Below are 16,584 nucleotides of genomic sequence, written 5' to 3'. Positions count from 1 at the left end.
CCCCCTTCCCAAAAGAAAAAAAAAGAGCAAAAAAAAAAAAGAGTGAGCTGAAACCAGAAGAGTGGCCCATGTCATACAAAAAAATTCAGTGTTGCTCAGAAGGCAAATACCAACAATAACTAAGACAAGATGAGAGGTAAACCTGAGATATCCCTGTTAAACCCAAGACCCTGGATGGGGAATTAAGTAGCTTCAGGGTGGTAGTATCCCTAGATCGCAGGAGAAGAATATACAAATTCTCTCAAGAGAAATGCATTTCTAATTTATAAATTATGCTATCAGGATTTGGAAATATTAATTTCAATAAAAAATGAGATTATAATAAAAATCATCACACAACAACAAAGCAAATCACTGAGCTTGAGTCAGTAGAAACAAAAGTTTTATGCCACCTCTTCCCAAGACTTTAGCCATTGGATTTATCAAATACAAAATACAAAGTAAATATAGCATGTAGGAAATGTTAAAACAAACAAAAGATGGAATAAAAACAAACAGGAAATGTGTAATTATCAGAATAACAGTTAGATTTAAAAGTCAGAACTTTCAGAAATGAAAAATTATAAATGTGGAAATTAAAAATTCAACAAATTAAAGAGCAGATAAGACACACCAAAAGAGAGATATGGTGAATTAGAAAACAGAAATAAGAAATAACCCAGAAGGCAGCACAGACACTTAAGGAGACAGAAAAAAGCAAGTGTTTTTAGAAAAGGAAAAAAAACCGGGGTGGGGAGGCTATTCTTGCTTTTGAGAGACAGAATTGAAAGAATGAAGGAGAGGCAATATTTGAAGAGCTAACGGCTGAGATTTTTTTAAATCCAATGAAAGTCATGCGTCTACAGATATAGGAAGCACAGCTTATCAAAATCAGGACAAATAAAATTCACACTTAGAAACATTTGGGTGAAACTTCAAAGATAAAGAGAATATCTTAAAAGCACTCAGAAAGAAAAGACAAAGGAAACAAAATCTGACTGAAAGACTTTTCAATGGAAACCAGAAAATAGTGGAATATTATCTTTAAGTAGTAAAAAAAAAGTTGTGAACTCAGCAAAAATATCTTTGAAGTCTAAGATCAAAATGACATTTCCAGATAAACAAAAACGAGAGTTTACCCCCAGGAGATCTTCACTAAAGAAACATACAGTTGGCTCTCTGTGTCCCTGGGTTCTACATCCAGGATTTCAACCAACTGCAGATCAGAAACACTGGGGGAAAAAAATTCCAGAAAGTTCCAAAAAGCAAAATTGGAATTTGCCATGTGCCCAGCAACTATTTACACAGCATTCACATTGTATTTACACCTATTTACATAGCATTTACATTGTACTTATGACCATTTACAGAGCATTTACATTTTATTAGGTATTATAAGTAATTAGAGATGATTCAAAGTAAACAGGAGGATGTGTATAGGTCATATGCATCTTATATAAGGGACTTGAGCGTCGTCAGATTTTGGTATCTGTGGGGCATCCTGGAACCAATCCCCCATGTATACTAAGGGATGACTGTATACACTTTAAGAAGAAAAATAACCCCAAGAAGGTCGTGCGATGCAAAGGGGTGAGCAAAAAAACTGGGAAACACATTGGCAAATCTAAACAAATAGCATCTGATTTCAAAATGTCCTATGTATGGTGGAGGAGAGGGGGCAAATTTAACATTTTACCAAAAATAGCACTTAAGTGAGAGTACTTTGTATTTTTAAAGACTTTGTATTATTAGGGGAAGGTTAAAATACTGATTAACTCTAGAGTGTTAGGATGGATAATAAAATTTCAACAGTGACCATAAAATAACATAGAATTCACAGCTTCCTAACCAGTATAAAGGGGAAATCAAATCAAAACAACCAAAAACACTGTCTTTAAAAAAAAAAAAATTAAACATACACTTACCATAAGCCCTAACAATTCCACTCCTAGGTATTTACCCAGGTGAAATGAAAACTTGTGTTCACCAAAAAATCTATATAAATAACTGTATGAAACAACTGGGTTGTTTCATATGTATCAAAAACTGGAAACAACCCAAGTGTCCTTCAAATGAGGAATGCGTAAACTCCCAAGCAATGAAACACTACTCAGCAATAAGGAGAAATGGACTACTAGAATATGTATTGGGTGGGCCAAAAAGTGCCTTTGGTTTTTTAAGTAAAACTAAAAGACACATTTTTCATTTTCACCAAGAACTTTATTGATCAACGTATTCACCCTTTTGTTCCACTACCTTCTGCCATTTTTCAGGCAACTTCCTAATTCCATCTTCCCAAAACTTTTTATCTTTTTGAGCAAAGAACTGTTCCAGGTGCCTTTTACAGTCTTCCAGAAAATGGAAATTTTTTCCCTTAAAAGAATTTTGTAAAGACCAAAATAAATGGAAATCCAAAGGTGCAATGTCTAGTGAATGTCTGCTGAATACGATGGATGAATCAGAACTTCCCAGCCAAGCTGTAACAGTTTTTGCCTGGTCATCAAAGAAACATGCAGTCTTGTGTTATCCTGATGAAAGATTATGCATTTTCTGTTGACTAATTCTGGACGCCTTTTGTCGAGTGCCACTTTCAGGTGGTCTAACTGGGAGCAGTACTTGTTGGAATTAACCGTTTGGTTTTCCAGAAGGAGCTCATAATAGAGGACTCCCTTCCAATCCCACCATATACACAACGTCACCTTCTCTGGAATGAAGACCGGCCTTTGGTGTGGTTGGTGGTGGTTCATTTCGCTTGCCCCATGATCTCTTCCATTCCACATTGTTGTACAGTATCCAATTTTCATCACCAGTCACGATGTGTTTTAAAAACTGAATGTTTTCATTACGTTTCAGTAGAGAATCGCAAGCGGAAATATGGTCAAGAAGGTTTTTTTCACTGAACTTATGTGCAACCAAAACATCAAAGTGATTCACGTAACCAAGCTGGTGCATATGATTTTCAATGCTTGATGTGGATATTTTGAGTATGTCAGCCATCTCCTGCGTGGTATAACGTCGACTGTTCTCAATTATTGTGTTGATTTGATCACTATCAACTTCAACTGGTCTACCTGGCCATGGAGCATTGTCCAACGGAGAAATCTCCAGCACGAAACTTTGCAAACCACTTCTGACACGTTCAATCAGTCACAGCACCTTCTCCATACACCGCACAAATCTTTTTGTGTGTTTCAGTTGCATTTTTACCATTCTTGAAATAATAAAGCATAATATACCGAAAATGTTGCTTTTTTTCTTCCATCTTCAATATTAAAATGGCCAATTTTGATAAGTCTTTTTAAATGTATGCTGATATGACAGCTGCCACATACAATCTAACAAAATTGTTTCAAATGAAGTTAAAGACAACTAAGTTCTACTAGAGCCATCTCACAGAAAAAAACGGAACAAACCTTTTGGCCCATCCAATAACAACTAACCTGAATTAATCTTAAAGGTATTATGCTCAGTGAAGAAGGCAATCTAAAAAGGTTATATACTGTATAAATGACATTCTCAGAAAGAAAAACTATAGTTGTTGGGGAATAGATCAGTAGAGGCCAGGGGTTAAGGAAAGACAAGGGTTAGAGTCTTGAGGGGTAACCAAACAGGTCCATTCCATGTTCTGATTGTGGTGGTAGTTACATGAATCTATACAGATGTTAAGACTCCTAAAATTACACAACAAAAAAGTTGGTTTTAATGTATGTCAACTTAAGAGTCCATGTTACTATCTATAGAAACCACAATTTTTACACAACTAAATTTTTTTCATTGGCAGACTATGTTCTCCATCCACCAAATTTGATCACTTAAATGAATGAAATCCTCAACTGAAACTGAATTATTCATTTATCTAGTTATTTTCAAGATATATTCCTGGAAGCTGGTGCCACTTCCCCTTTTTTGCTAAGCCAAGTTTAGCTATCATGTGAATCCAGTGTTTATAAAACACTTTACTGTCATGACATTAGTCATAACTATTGGATGAAAGTGTTAGGCAAGTAAACCACATCATTCTTACAGTGCCAATACTGAAGTACCACCCCGTTCTGGATCCTAAAAGACACGTTTTAAGTCTCCAGTTTAGTGCAAAAGAAATTTCTTTAATGACTCATTTAATAACAGCAGTATTGATATTTTGAAAGCATGTTTGTCACTTAATTGGTTTCAAGAAGTTCCAAAGTCATCTACTGGTGGAGCCCAATATGCTTCTGCAGTATAATTAAGTCATATGCAGATTCCCAGGAGTTTTAGTTTTAACGACCACCACCCAGGTAGGACTGCAACCAGATGGTGTGACTCATTCCATATGTCCACCAGTATGCTACTCTTAACTACGCCTCAAACAATCTTCCAAATAGCCAGCCATTTGTTCAACTCAAATTACAATGTGTGCTAGATGAATAAGTAAGAAAGCTTATTTAGCTAGTTTTATTAATTATTTTTCTGCTGCTGGGGGAAAAGCTGGTTAAAATATTTTACCAGGCTGTGGAAATTTAGGTGGTTGTTAATGTTGGCATAAAGTAATAAAGCTAATCTGGCATTTAAATCTATTCCAATCTTAGTATTTAGTAAAAATATTATATACAATGTTTCATATTATAAAAATTATACATTTAAAATCTACAACAAATGAAAAATACCTTTAACAGGTTATCAAAAATAAAAATCTACAGACTTTTGATACCAAGGTATGTACGTATTATAGTCCAGAATATTAGTTTATCCAGAACACAACTTTAAAACACTGAAAATACATACACACACACACACACACACACACACACGCATGGTGCAAACTATAACTGTTATTTTGGGTTTTCGTTTTTGAAAGCCAGAAACACTACACTGTAAGGTCCTTGTAACATTTAGGGCAAGCACCTAAAAAATAATACCCAAGTAACAATTTAAACCTAATTAAGGTATTCTTGCTAAAAGTGGACAAAACCCAAAAATGTCTTTACTACCTCTCTAAACTCTACTGAAATGATAGCAAAGGAATAAAAAAGCATTAACCCACAAAGAGAAGAACAGAGGACAAAGAAGGAACCCAAAGGCATACCAAAATCTAGAAAATTACCAGCAGTAACTGACTGTGCAGACTAAAGAAAGCCAAAACAGATGCTCCTGTAGAGGTGGGGGAAGCCAATTAAAGATGATTCCCACCAAAGAACCCCTGGAAGATACATGAAAGGAATCAAGCCACAAGTTGGGGGATTTACATGGGGTCAAAAATAGATTCCCAGTTTCCCTACTTCCATAAGATTACCCCTAAGAAGTCCTAGGCAGAAGTCTGAAGGAAAATCTGATCTGGAGACACTATACCAAATAGACTCTGGACTCCGGCACAGCTGAGGATCGCTACTGGGTACTATGCTAAGAAATGGAGGTTTATCTGAGACTCTACACACGGAATGATAATAGGTTCTATGCTCCCAGTTCCCTCCCTCAACTTGCGCCTAGAAGAATGACAGTCAGGTTTTTTTTATTCCCCAGTAAGAAGACTGGAGAAAAAATATCTATAAACTAGCCAAGCGTAAGTTTCCAATCCAACAAGTCCAAAATAAAGCCTAAAACACTGAACAAAAAGACCTATACCAAAATACTTCAATATAGGTTCAGAATAGTAGGGATAAAAAGATCATTGGGCTTCCCTGGTGGCGCAGTGGTTGCGCGTCCGCCTGCCGATACAGGGGAACCGGGTTCGCGCCCCGGTCTGGGAGGATCCCACATGCCGCGGAGCGGCTGGGCCCGTGAGCCATGGCCGCTGAGCCTGCGCGTCCAGAGCCTGTGCTCCGCAACGGGAGAGGCCACAACAGAGGTATAAACTAGCCAAGCGTAAGTTTCCAATCCAACAAGTCCAAAATAAAGCCTAAAACACTGAACAAAAAGACCTATACCAAAATACTTCAATATAGGTTCAGAATAGTAGGGATAAAAAGATCATATATACTCCCAAAGAGGGAGTGGAAAAGAGGGCACAAAGAATGAGTAATAAGAATAGAATCAAACTTCTCAATAGCAGTACTGAAGGATTAAAGACAATTAAGCTGGACTTCCCTGGTAAGAGCAGTGGTTAAGAATCCGCCTGCCAATGCACGGGACACAGGTTCGAGCCCTGGTCCGGGAAGATCCCTCATGCCGCGGATCAACTAAGCCCGTGAGCCACAACTACTGAGCCTGCGCTCTAGAACCCATGCTCCGCAACAAGAGAAGCCACTGCAGTGAGAAGTCTGCGCATCGCAACAAAGACCCAACGCAGCCAAAAATTAATTAATTAATTAATTAAAGACAATTAAGCAATGCCTTAAAACAAGGGTAAAGTATTTTCACCTTTGTGAATGTAAGGGCAGAATAAGACACTTTCAGCCATGTAGCTCTCAAAAATGCTCTCCCATTAACCTTGAATCAGGCTAATGGAAATGTGGGGGTCCTGGAAAAAGAGGTTGCAACACAGGTTAGGCATGAAGGGAATTTCCACAATGAAGGCAGGAGAAAGTGCCAGGATGACAGCTGCGGAGCAGGCCTAGAGAGCAGCATTTCCAGACCAGAGGATGACAGAAGTACCCAGGAAAAAAAGAAAAAGTACCTGACATATCTGGTCATATTGAAAAGTTATATACCTCAGCCAGAGATAATTTATCTGGGGATATATTAATGATACACACATGGAAAACAATGCAAGTGAAGAAACCTAGACAATTACAAACTTCAGGGAGAAAAGGTTGTACAAGAAAGAAAATGTAGTAGTAATATACTGTATGACTTAGCTGAGAAGAGTATGTACATAATGCAATAAGGTAAATACTAAATAGTGATTTAACCAAAAATTGTGATGTTATATTGAAGGAGTAGATGCAGAGTATAGGTGGAGAGTGAGAGGAGTGTTACGAGGGCCAAAGCCTTATCTTCCCTCTTGTACAGTAGAGAAGTCAATAGATAAAAGCAAAAATTGAAAAATCAAAAAAACAGCTGTAAGCATGCTAGCTAGAAATACGTAATCAGAAACAGAGAAAGGGAAGAGACGACTGCTGCTGCTGTTATAAGTCTTGGCCTTTTTAAACTATGTGCATATATTCTTCTAATAAAAATTAAAATTCAATTAAAAACTAAACATAAAAGAATGGAAAATAAATGGTTCTTTCCCTTCAAAATCAAATTTAACTGACATACACGTAGGCTGGTTTCTTTGATAAAAAAAATTCCTAGAAAACATGAGGAATTTTTAAAATTTTAAATCCCTCCTATTTCAAAAATACCAAGTCTCTTTACTAGACACTAGCAATCTTTTTATAGAAGTACCTACTGAACACAATTGTTCCAAGCCAGAGCCACCAAGATTCACAGAGTAAGAGATAAAGGTTAGAAGAGAGAAATGAGGACGTTTTCGCATCTTCCCACATTATTAGTTCTGCTGATTTTCATACTTCCCCCATCAAAGATCTTGCAAAATTTAACCAAAAAGTGGGGGAAGAAAAGAATTTTTAGAATCTGACACTACGAGGAAAATTCCTCTTCCTTTCCTAAACATGTATGTTTCTCTGTAACTTCCATACCTGGTCTTGTATCTCCCCCTACAGAATAAACCTATTACCTCTTCCACATAAAGACCTTAATTTACCCAAAGACAGGGACTACATGAACAGCTCCCCACCCTCACTCTCTAGTTTTTTCTTCTTTAAGCTAATAACACTTCTGGTCTCTGCAAATATTCCTCTCATACAGAATTTCAAATCTCCTTATTCTAATCAACTTCCTTGCACCATGCTCCAGTTTGTTAATTCACCTCTTAAAATAAGCAACTAGAATAAAAGCAAAGTGTAACTATGACTTCCCTCCCTCTAAAGAGCAGTTATGGTACCAATCAAAAAGAGACCATGTCTTACTCAGGAGTCTTTGGAAAAATATGTTCTAACTTAAAAACAAACAAAAACTCACTCCCCATACATAGACCAATTCAAATAAGGTTCCTATCCCTCCTATAAGTTAATAAATTTCATTCTAATCATGTCCAATCAGGTGTCTTTAGGGCAACAGCTCTAATGTGTGAGGCTATAAAGGATGTCACAAGGAACCTATTAACAAAGTACCCAAAGTTATGAATGATTTACTTTTTTAATATACATTAGAAGAACCCAAGGTTTATATTCCTAGATAATCATCGATTTGACCATGTGGATTGGGAAATGCATTACTGAGTGGAGGAAAAAACAGGAAGGGTAATGGCACCTAGTCCTGAATATCTCCACAGAAGCTTCTCAAGAATGTAAGCATTATGCATGTTGCATAGAGAAGACTGAAAATTATCAGTCTGGGGATTTGCTTATTTTCCAAAGAGTGTACTGAAATTAGATAAAGAGGTTTCTAAAGAGGCAATAAATTTTAAATTGAGGTCCAGAGATCAGCAAGTTCCTTAAAAGAATGTTTTAATTCTTTTTATTTGCAATCCAACTCACAAAATTTTAATATAGATTTAATCTAGATAAATTGTACAACCACTACTTTGAAACTGACTAAACGTCAAAGTGTTTATAATCACACTGATCCAAATTCACAGACAAGTGAAAGAAGAGATATGAACTTGATATAAAAATGCCTTGGTAGCAAGTTAAAAATGCCTTGGTACCTATGTGCCAAACTAAAAAAAATCAGTATCAGAACCAGTCAGCACCATATCCCATTACACTCACAATACACAACAACAGTTTCTAAATAAGTCAATGAACAGACATTTGAAGCTAACTAAAACTATTGAAAGAAAAGCATCACATAACTATAAAACAAAAATGCATGATACATCCATAAACTACCTGTCCTGCCTTTTAAAATCCAATGAAGTAAAATCCACCATTTAAATCCCTCAAATATAGAATTCACAACAATTTACAGCAAGCATTAAGAGTGTAAGCTACATTTTACAATTTAAAGTTGTGGAGGGTAACAGTACTTTCCTTATATGATTGTTACTAGAATACTGCCTGACACAGAGTGAGCACTCAAGTAATTCTAACTAGTAGTTATTATTATCTTATTTTTCATTTCTTTAATTTTTGTATCCCCAACACATATACTGGTGCCTGGACTTAATGAATATTTGTTTAAAAAAGAAAAAAAAAAAAACTCTGCCCTTCACAATTGAAAAAGTATCAGTTTTCCCACTCACACTAAATTGAAGTTGTACTACACTGTCAAAATATCTCACTGAATGCAGCCATGTTAGAGTACTAAAAAAAGTGAAAAGGGAATTAAGGATATAAATCACCGCCAACTGTGAGCTCATGTGGTACTGAATATTATAAACAGAGTTCCAAAAGGGTATTTGATTGCAATCCACTCAAATGCTAATGAGAGTATAAAAACAAATGCCTCTTTTCATCTGTCCAACTTTAAAGTCAAAATTCTTATAAGATTCACCAAAAGACTCAAAATGCACACAAAATTAATAGAATATAAGTTACTATCTGTCTACATTTATCCTCCAGTGAAATTCCAAGTTTAAATGCACTGTTCACATAAAAGAGCTGTTATTAAGTGGGACACGGTGTTTCTCAAATGTTATTTTTTATTTTTATCTAAACTCTCTGAAAAGTTTATGAATCATTTTTAAAGGATAGAACAATTCTCATATTATTTACTGATTACACAAATGCTAAAACTCTCCACAAAATAAATAATTTGGTCTAAACCTAGCCTTTAAATCAACTGTAAGTTCTTTAACATGAAGATAATAGTTTATGTTGGCTGTAATAGAATGCCATTCATAATTCTAAATATTTCTGGAGACAGAAGCAGAAAGAGTGACAAATCAATCAGTTAGAACAACCCCATTCTACCTCAGTGACAAACACTTTAATACATCTATCTCAAGTCTATTTTAAAGTTTCACAATCGGAATTCAGTTACATATTCTAAATAAGCATCATACAAGCACAGAGTGCAGTCATCTGAAAAAAAAACAGGAAATAAAAGATCAGCTCTGAGTCTAGTAATATTAACAGTAAGATACTTGTTCGATTTACTTAAACAAAGATACTGCTAGGGCTTCCCTGGTGGCGCAGTGGTTGAGAGTCCGCCTGCCGATGCCCCGGTCCGGGAAGATCCCACGTGCCGCAGAGCGGCTGGGCCCGGGAGCCATGGCCGCTGAGCCTGCGTGTCCGGAGCCTGTGCTCCGCAACGGGAAAGGCCACAACAGTGAGAGGCCCGCGTACCGCAAAAAAAAAAAAAAAAAAAAAAAAGATACTGCTAAATATACGATAAAAGTCATGTGACTATCCTAAAATTTTAAATTCATGATAGTAGATACCCTTTACTGTGTTTCAGCATTTTTTAGGCACATCAAGGTTTCTGACCAGCAGCTAACATGACTCAGTTCATATATGTACATCCACTGCTTAGTCCCATACTCAAAAATAATATATGTTCAATAAATATTCAATGAATTGTACCATTTAATCCTCAGAACCACCTTAAGCTATATATTATCATCTTTTATCACAAATAAAGAAACTGAGGCGGAGGGGATGGGTCCAGGCCAACCTACACATAGTGGCCTTAATACTTTGCCCTAAGTCACAAAGCTAGTGGCAGTGTCAAAATCTGACTTCAAAATTCATATTCTTTCAATTATACCATGGCATCTAAATAGCAAAGACATTATTATTATTAAACTCAATAGTTATATTATTCTTAAAGTATTTTCCTATATTATTGATTTCCAAAGAAAAAAATCCTCAGGAATTACTGTCCTTTCAATATTTCTGCAGCAGACATTTGATCCAGGATCCATTCTTTCCTTCACAAGGATCCCAGATTTCTGATTTGGGAACTCTATTTTGGAGATCCTTGTTGTTCCAATAAGGTCATCACAGAAGGCATCCAATGAGGGCACTGGTTCTACTTAGCCATATGACCTAAGCTAACCCAGACTGAATCACAACTTCTGGAAAAGTTGTAACAATGATACAAATTAAGGCAGTATGTAGCCCCAGGAGCTGGGAGCAGCCAGCCATCTTTGGATGAGGGAAATCGAGGCAACATCATTAACCACTGGATAAAGTCTTATTTAAAAACACACAATAAATTCCTCTCATATTTTCAACGACTTTTGATGTGGACCATTTTTTAAAGTCTTTATTGAATTTGTTACAATATTGCTTCCACTTTATGTCTTGGTTTTTTGGCCTGGAGGCATGTGGGATCTTAGCTCCCTGAGCAGCAATCGAACCTGCACCCCCTACACCGGAAGGCGAGTCTTAACCACTGGACCGCCAGGGAAGTCCCTCCGCTCATATTTTTAAACCAACTTGAGTCAGGTTTTGAGTTACATCTAAAGAATCCAAACTGATAGATTTTTTTATAAAGCTGCTTCTCTTTTCAGCATCTTTCACATATTGTTCCCTGCTCATGGAATACCCTGTCCCCCTTATTAATAATGCCCCTCATATATTGGGGAGCTATTGATATTATATATCCCAGGCATCATGTGAGATGTCAAACATACAATATCTCTAATATTGAAAACTAATCTACATCCCAAATGTATAAGGTAAACCTTATCCTCACCTTTTCATAGATGAGAAACTTCAAACTCAAAGAGACTGACATTCTCAGTACCACACAGTTAATAAGTGGAGCCAGGATTCAAAACCAGGTTTATCTAGCTCATAAGTATTTGTTCTTTCAACTACATGAAGCCACCTGCCATGTGGATCTTGCCTGTAAAGGTCTTTGCTCACGCATCAAATCTTCTGTGAAGCTTTCCCTATTCATTTACATATGTCAGGGATAGCTGAAAGATATGAAATATTACAGTGTATCATAACTATGTTTACATACTTAGAATGCAAGCTCCTTAAGGATAGTGGGATCCAAGTAGGACCAGTGCCTCCCACAGTACATGACACAGGCCAAGTGAGCAATAAATATTTGTTAGAATCACCACTAAACAGAGATATGGAGTCCTATCTGTTACAGATTAAATTCCAATAAAATAAACAATTGTCATGTATAATGAGATATCCTTTCATATATAATGTTTTGGAAACGTGACCTCTAGGAAGAAATTTGTAAATATTTTTCATATTACACATTTGCTGCAATAAAGTAAATTTATACTTGCAAATGGCTACACAGAAATGTCAGAAATCCAGAAGAGTAAATATATACATACTTTTCAAACTAAGTACTTCAAATGTATCAAAGGACTTTACTAGTGTTTAGTAAAAACACTGGCATACTTGTTATGCACATAATGAAAGTATACTCAAAACAAACTGGACTACTGGCTTCATTTTAAAACCAAAAGTTGCCCACAAACTAAGTCTTTATTTGTAAATGAAAAGAATGAACCAGACTATCTCCTAAATACCACCTAGCTCTAGGATTGTGTTGTACTTCAATAACATCACTAATTATCAACTTCTCAGGGTGCTTTCCTGACTCTACAATCTAAAAGTAACCTCCCCGGCTTCCCTGGTGGCGCCGTGGTTAAGAATCCGCCTGCCAATGCAGGAGACACAGGTTCAAGCCCTGGCCTGGGAAGATCCCACATGCCGCGGAGCAACTAAGCCCGTGCGCCACAACTACTGAGCCTGCTCTCTAGAGCCTGTGCTCCGTAACAAGAGAAGCCACCGCAATGAGAAGCCCACGAGCTGCAACGAAGAGTAGACCCCGCTCGCCGCAACTAAAGAAGGCCCGCGCGCAGCAATGAGGACCCAATGCAGCCAAAAATAAAATGAAATAAATAAATTTAAAAAATATATATATATATAATAAAAGTGACCTCTCAGAGAAGGTCTCCCCTATCATACTATTTTAGTGCATACTTGCCCCTGACATTTTTCTCATTTGATTACTTATTATGTGTTCCCATCTCCTCCACTAGAATGTAAGCACCAAGAGAACAAGGATTTTGCTCTAATCATCAGCACAGGCCCAAGGCTTTACAAAGAACCTAGTAGGCACCCAATAAATGTCTGTTGAAGAAATAATAGTCATGGAAGAGTAATAATGCTTCTTTGCCCAACTTAAGAAGAAAACAAAACATAAACAAATAGTACTCTACTCGGCATACCTTGTATTTTCCAAGAATGAGTTTTCTCATGTATCCATTGCCTCAGTATTACTCTTATAAAGTTTTTTTGGGGAGAAGTGGGGTACCAAAGTACTTTATTTCAAAGAATGGTACAAGTGAAAGAGCTTAAGTAGATGTTTGGTAGACCAAAGGTTTTACGAATATTTAGTAACTACCACTTCGTCAATAACTTACTGAATACAAAATAATTTAGCATATAAAAGCAACTTATTCGGTTCCAAAATCATCTGCAAACTCTCCAAAAGAAACCTTCAATCACAGCAACAAAAGTCTTATGAAAACGCAGCTTAATGGAGCAAAGAGGAAGAAATGCAAACCATCCCAGTAATTCAAGACGGTGGTCTCCCTTTATCTGAAACAATGCTGTCTTTCCATCTCTCCTCATTTCTGTACAGAGCCAAGACACTTAACTACTGACAGAGAAATCCTACAGATACCACCACCGTATTTACAATGACACAGCTCCGAGTCAATACCTTATTTCCACTAAAACTTCCCCAAACTCCTCAAGACTCTCTTTGGACCATAGAGCTAAAGCCCCGCAACCTCACGTCTGCTTTCTCTGCCTCCCTCTCCCGCAATTAATCTTCTCTAACTTTTCCCTTGGGAATCACATCTCTGCCATCAAGACTTTATAATCCCGCTACTATTCCTAAGTGCCGGCTTCCTCGCACTGACCTAGGTACTCTCGACCAGAGAGAAAAAAGCCCAAGCTAAGCGTCCCTGCTCTCTCCCACCCCAGCTTCTCCCCCACCCCCCAACGGCGCCCGGCAGGTGTATTGCTCGGGACCGCCGCGCCCCGGCGGAGAGGCGGGGCACACAAAGGACCCGCACGGCCCTCCCCAGCCTCCTCCCGTCTTTCCCCCTGCAATCCCATCGGGTCTGCGCCCGGGAGAGCCGAGGCCCGAGGGAGGCGGCGCCGGCTCCACGGGGACCAGAGATGCTCACGCCGGGCGCCCCCTCCGGACCCCAACACCGCCCACGCCCCACCCACAAAGGCTGCCCCGGGCCTGGACCCTCGCCCGGCGAAATCGAAAGCGCATCGCCAGCCCGGCGGCCCGGGCCCAGCGCATCCCGGCCCCAACCACCGCCGCCGGCCGGACCCCCGCAGGCCCTCTACCCAGCCGCCCGCTCCCCACGCCCGGGGAAGGGCCCCCCGCCCGCCCCGCACTCACAGGCTGCCGGAACAGGAGGTACAGACGAAGGAGCCGACCGTCATGTTCACGTAGGTGGGGCCGCGCTGGTCGCAGTCGAAGCACTTTCGGTTGTGCGGGAGGCCGGTCATGTCCCGCAGCATCTTCAGGTGCTTCTCCTCCTGCTTCCGCTTCGCGCTGGCCGCCATGGTTGCGGCGCCGAGAGAGGAGGCCGGCAGGGCCGGGAGCCGGGCGGCGCTGCGCCGGGGACCCGCGGTCCCACCGGCCGCCCTGGCCGCGGCCGCCGCCCTCCGTCAGCGCGCGCCGCCCGCGCCGGACCCGGCCGCCGCGGCGGGACTCGACTGGGCTGGGCGCGGCGCGGACGCTGCGGAGCGCGGGCTGACGGGCCACACCAACCGGCCCAGCCGGGACAACCGCCGCCGCCGCCACCTTCCCGACTTCTCCTGAGGGGAAAAGACGAGGAAGGAGGACGGCAAGAGGAAGCCCGCTCCGGGCGGCCGGAGGCCAAGTGTCAGCCGGCGCCCTCTGCTGGCCAGGAGGAGTTACTGCGGCCACGCTTATAGCGCTAAGCGCATTACTTGGGTTACCTTCCCCCGCTGCCTAAAGCTCTCCAAGGGCTGGCTGCCCACTGCTTTGGGGATAATTCCAAGTTCCTCACCGTGTGCCCTAAACAGCGCTCCATCATCTAGCCCAGCCTGCCTCTCTCACTTCATCTTGGTTTATTCAGCCACAGTGGATTTCCATTTGTATCCCGAACACAGCAAGCTCCCTCCTGACTCAGGACCCTTGCCCATGCTGTTCTCTCTATAGCGGGGTTTCTCAACCATGCCACTGTTGACGTTTTGGGCTAGTTAATTTTTTGGTGTGGAGGTTATCCTGTGCGGTGTTAGGATGTTGAGCATCAACCCTGGCCTTTATCCGCTAGATGCCAGAACGACCTCCCCACCCCTCCCACAGCTGTGGCAACCAAAAATCCCCTGACATTGCCGTATGTGGAGCGATGATAGACGGAAGTGAAATCAACGGGGCTGAGGACCATTGCTACACGTGGAAGGCCACGGCCTCCATGCATCCATGCAGCCTGGAAAGTGCAGTATTTCCATGTGAATATTTCCACGTTCCTGGAAAGTCACTCTCCATGAAATGGCTGTGTTGTATTGTGTTCATAGTTCTAGCTGCTTACAATCCTACTCCTTCTTTAGTGTTTACTGTGTTTTATCTGGGATCTCCCTTTAAGCTCCAAAAACAGCCTACACCCCAGTGTTTTCTTCACTGCTCCACCCTCTGCCCCTCCCAGAGCTGGAGGCTAGGTGCTCAGTATTTATGGAATGAATGCATTAAGTATCTCATTTAATCTTAACAAGATCTCTTCGAGGTAAGCATTATTGTTCTTTCCATTTTACAAATCTGGAAGCCAAAGCTCTGGAGGATTAAGTAAATTTACCCTAGGATACATGTGGGTTGGCCCAGACAGTCAGACTGCCGGACTCAAATCTCTTAATCACTCCAAGAATCCACAACCAGCAGGACGTTAAAAATCATCCCTGCGGGCTTCCCTGTTGGCGCAGCGGTTGAGAGTCCGCCTGCCGATGCAGGGGACATGGGTTCGTGCCCCGGTCCGGGAGGTTCCCACATGCCGCAGGGCGGCTGGGCCCGTGAGCCTTGGCCGCTGAGCCTGCGCGTCCGGAGCCTGTGCTCCACGATGGGAGAGGCCACAACAGTGAGAGGCCCGCGTACCGCCAAAAAAAAAAAAAATCATCCCTGCCCCTCATTTCCCAAAAGAATACAGGGAGACCCAGTGAGTCCAAAGTCATTCAGCCGGTGAATGACTGAAAGTAAGATTAGAATCCAGGTTTCCTAATCGCCAAGGCCAGCCTCCAGATCTCCCATGAAAGTGACTGGATAAATCAACCAAATGAGACTTCATATTAATATAATACTGAGAAATGGAATATTTTCTGCCATATCAGTAAACAAAGGATGTCACTGTCATCAGTGATTGCAGCCACAGCCGATGGTGGGCTGGTGAACCCTGAGGAAACTCAGGAAGGAAAGAATACCTGCCATCTAGCAGCCATCAGACTGCAGCCACTCCCTGCAGTGAGCCCTGAGGAAACTCAGGATGTGACAACATGGGATATCGGCCCCAGAAAGCTGAGGTGCCTATCAAAGGAATGATTTCAGTGAGCCCAGACTCTTGCATCTTCCCATACATAGAAAAGCACTAAATTCCTTAACTTGAGATGTCTGGTTTTCTTTAACAATGATCTTTTGATGTTCTGACTACCTGCCCTTTGTTGCAAAACTCCTATATAACCTGGCTTCCCCCCTCACCTCCTTGGAGCAGTTCTCTCA

The 16,584-nt window shown here is 40.6% G+C and overlaps 1 protein-coding gene across 8 annotated transcripts in view; it reads right to left on the bottom strand.

The window, feature by feature from the left end:
- The window catches only part of AGFG1 (ArfGAP with FG repeats 1), a 68,934-nt gene extending 54,308 nt beyond the window's left edge, over positions 1-14,626 (bottom strand). For 7 of the 8 annotated variants that reach the window (XM_028482330.2, XM_028482332.2, XM_024124667.3 and 4 more), the window contains exon 1: positions 14,251-14,502. In XM_028482330.2, coding sequence (XP_028338131.1) covers positions 14,251-14,417 — 167 coding nt within the window. In that variant the 5' untranslated portion in view covers positions 14,418-14,502. Of the gene's footprint in view, positions 1-14,250 lie in introns of all 8 variants that reach the window. The other variant, XM_024124668.2, reaches the window with a different exon arrangement.
- Between the last annotated feature and the right edge of the window lie 1,958 nt (positions 14,627-16,584).

Source organism: Physeter macrocephalus, chromosome 2 (assembly GCF_002837175.3).
Source record: "Physeter macrocephalus isolate SW-GA chromosome 2, ASM283717v5, whole genome shotgun sequence".
NCBI classification, from domain to species: Eukaryota; Metazoa; Chordata; class Mammalia; order Artiodactyla; family Physeteridae; genus Physeter; species Physeter macrocephalus.
The sequence above is the reverse complement of the archived record's forward strand: the minus strand, read 5'-3'. Positions and strand labels throughout refer to the sequence as shown.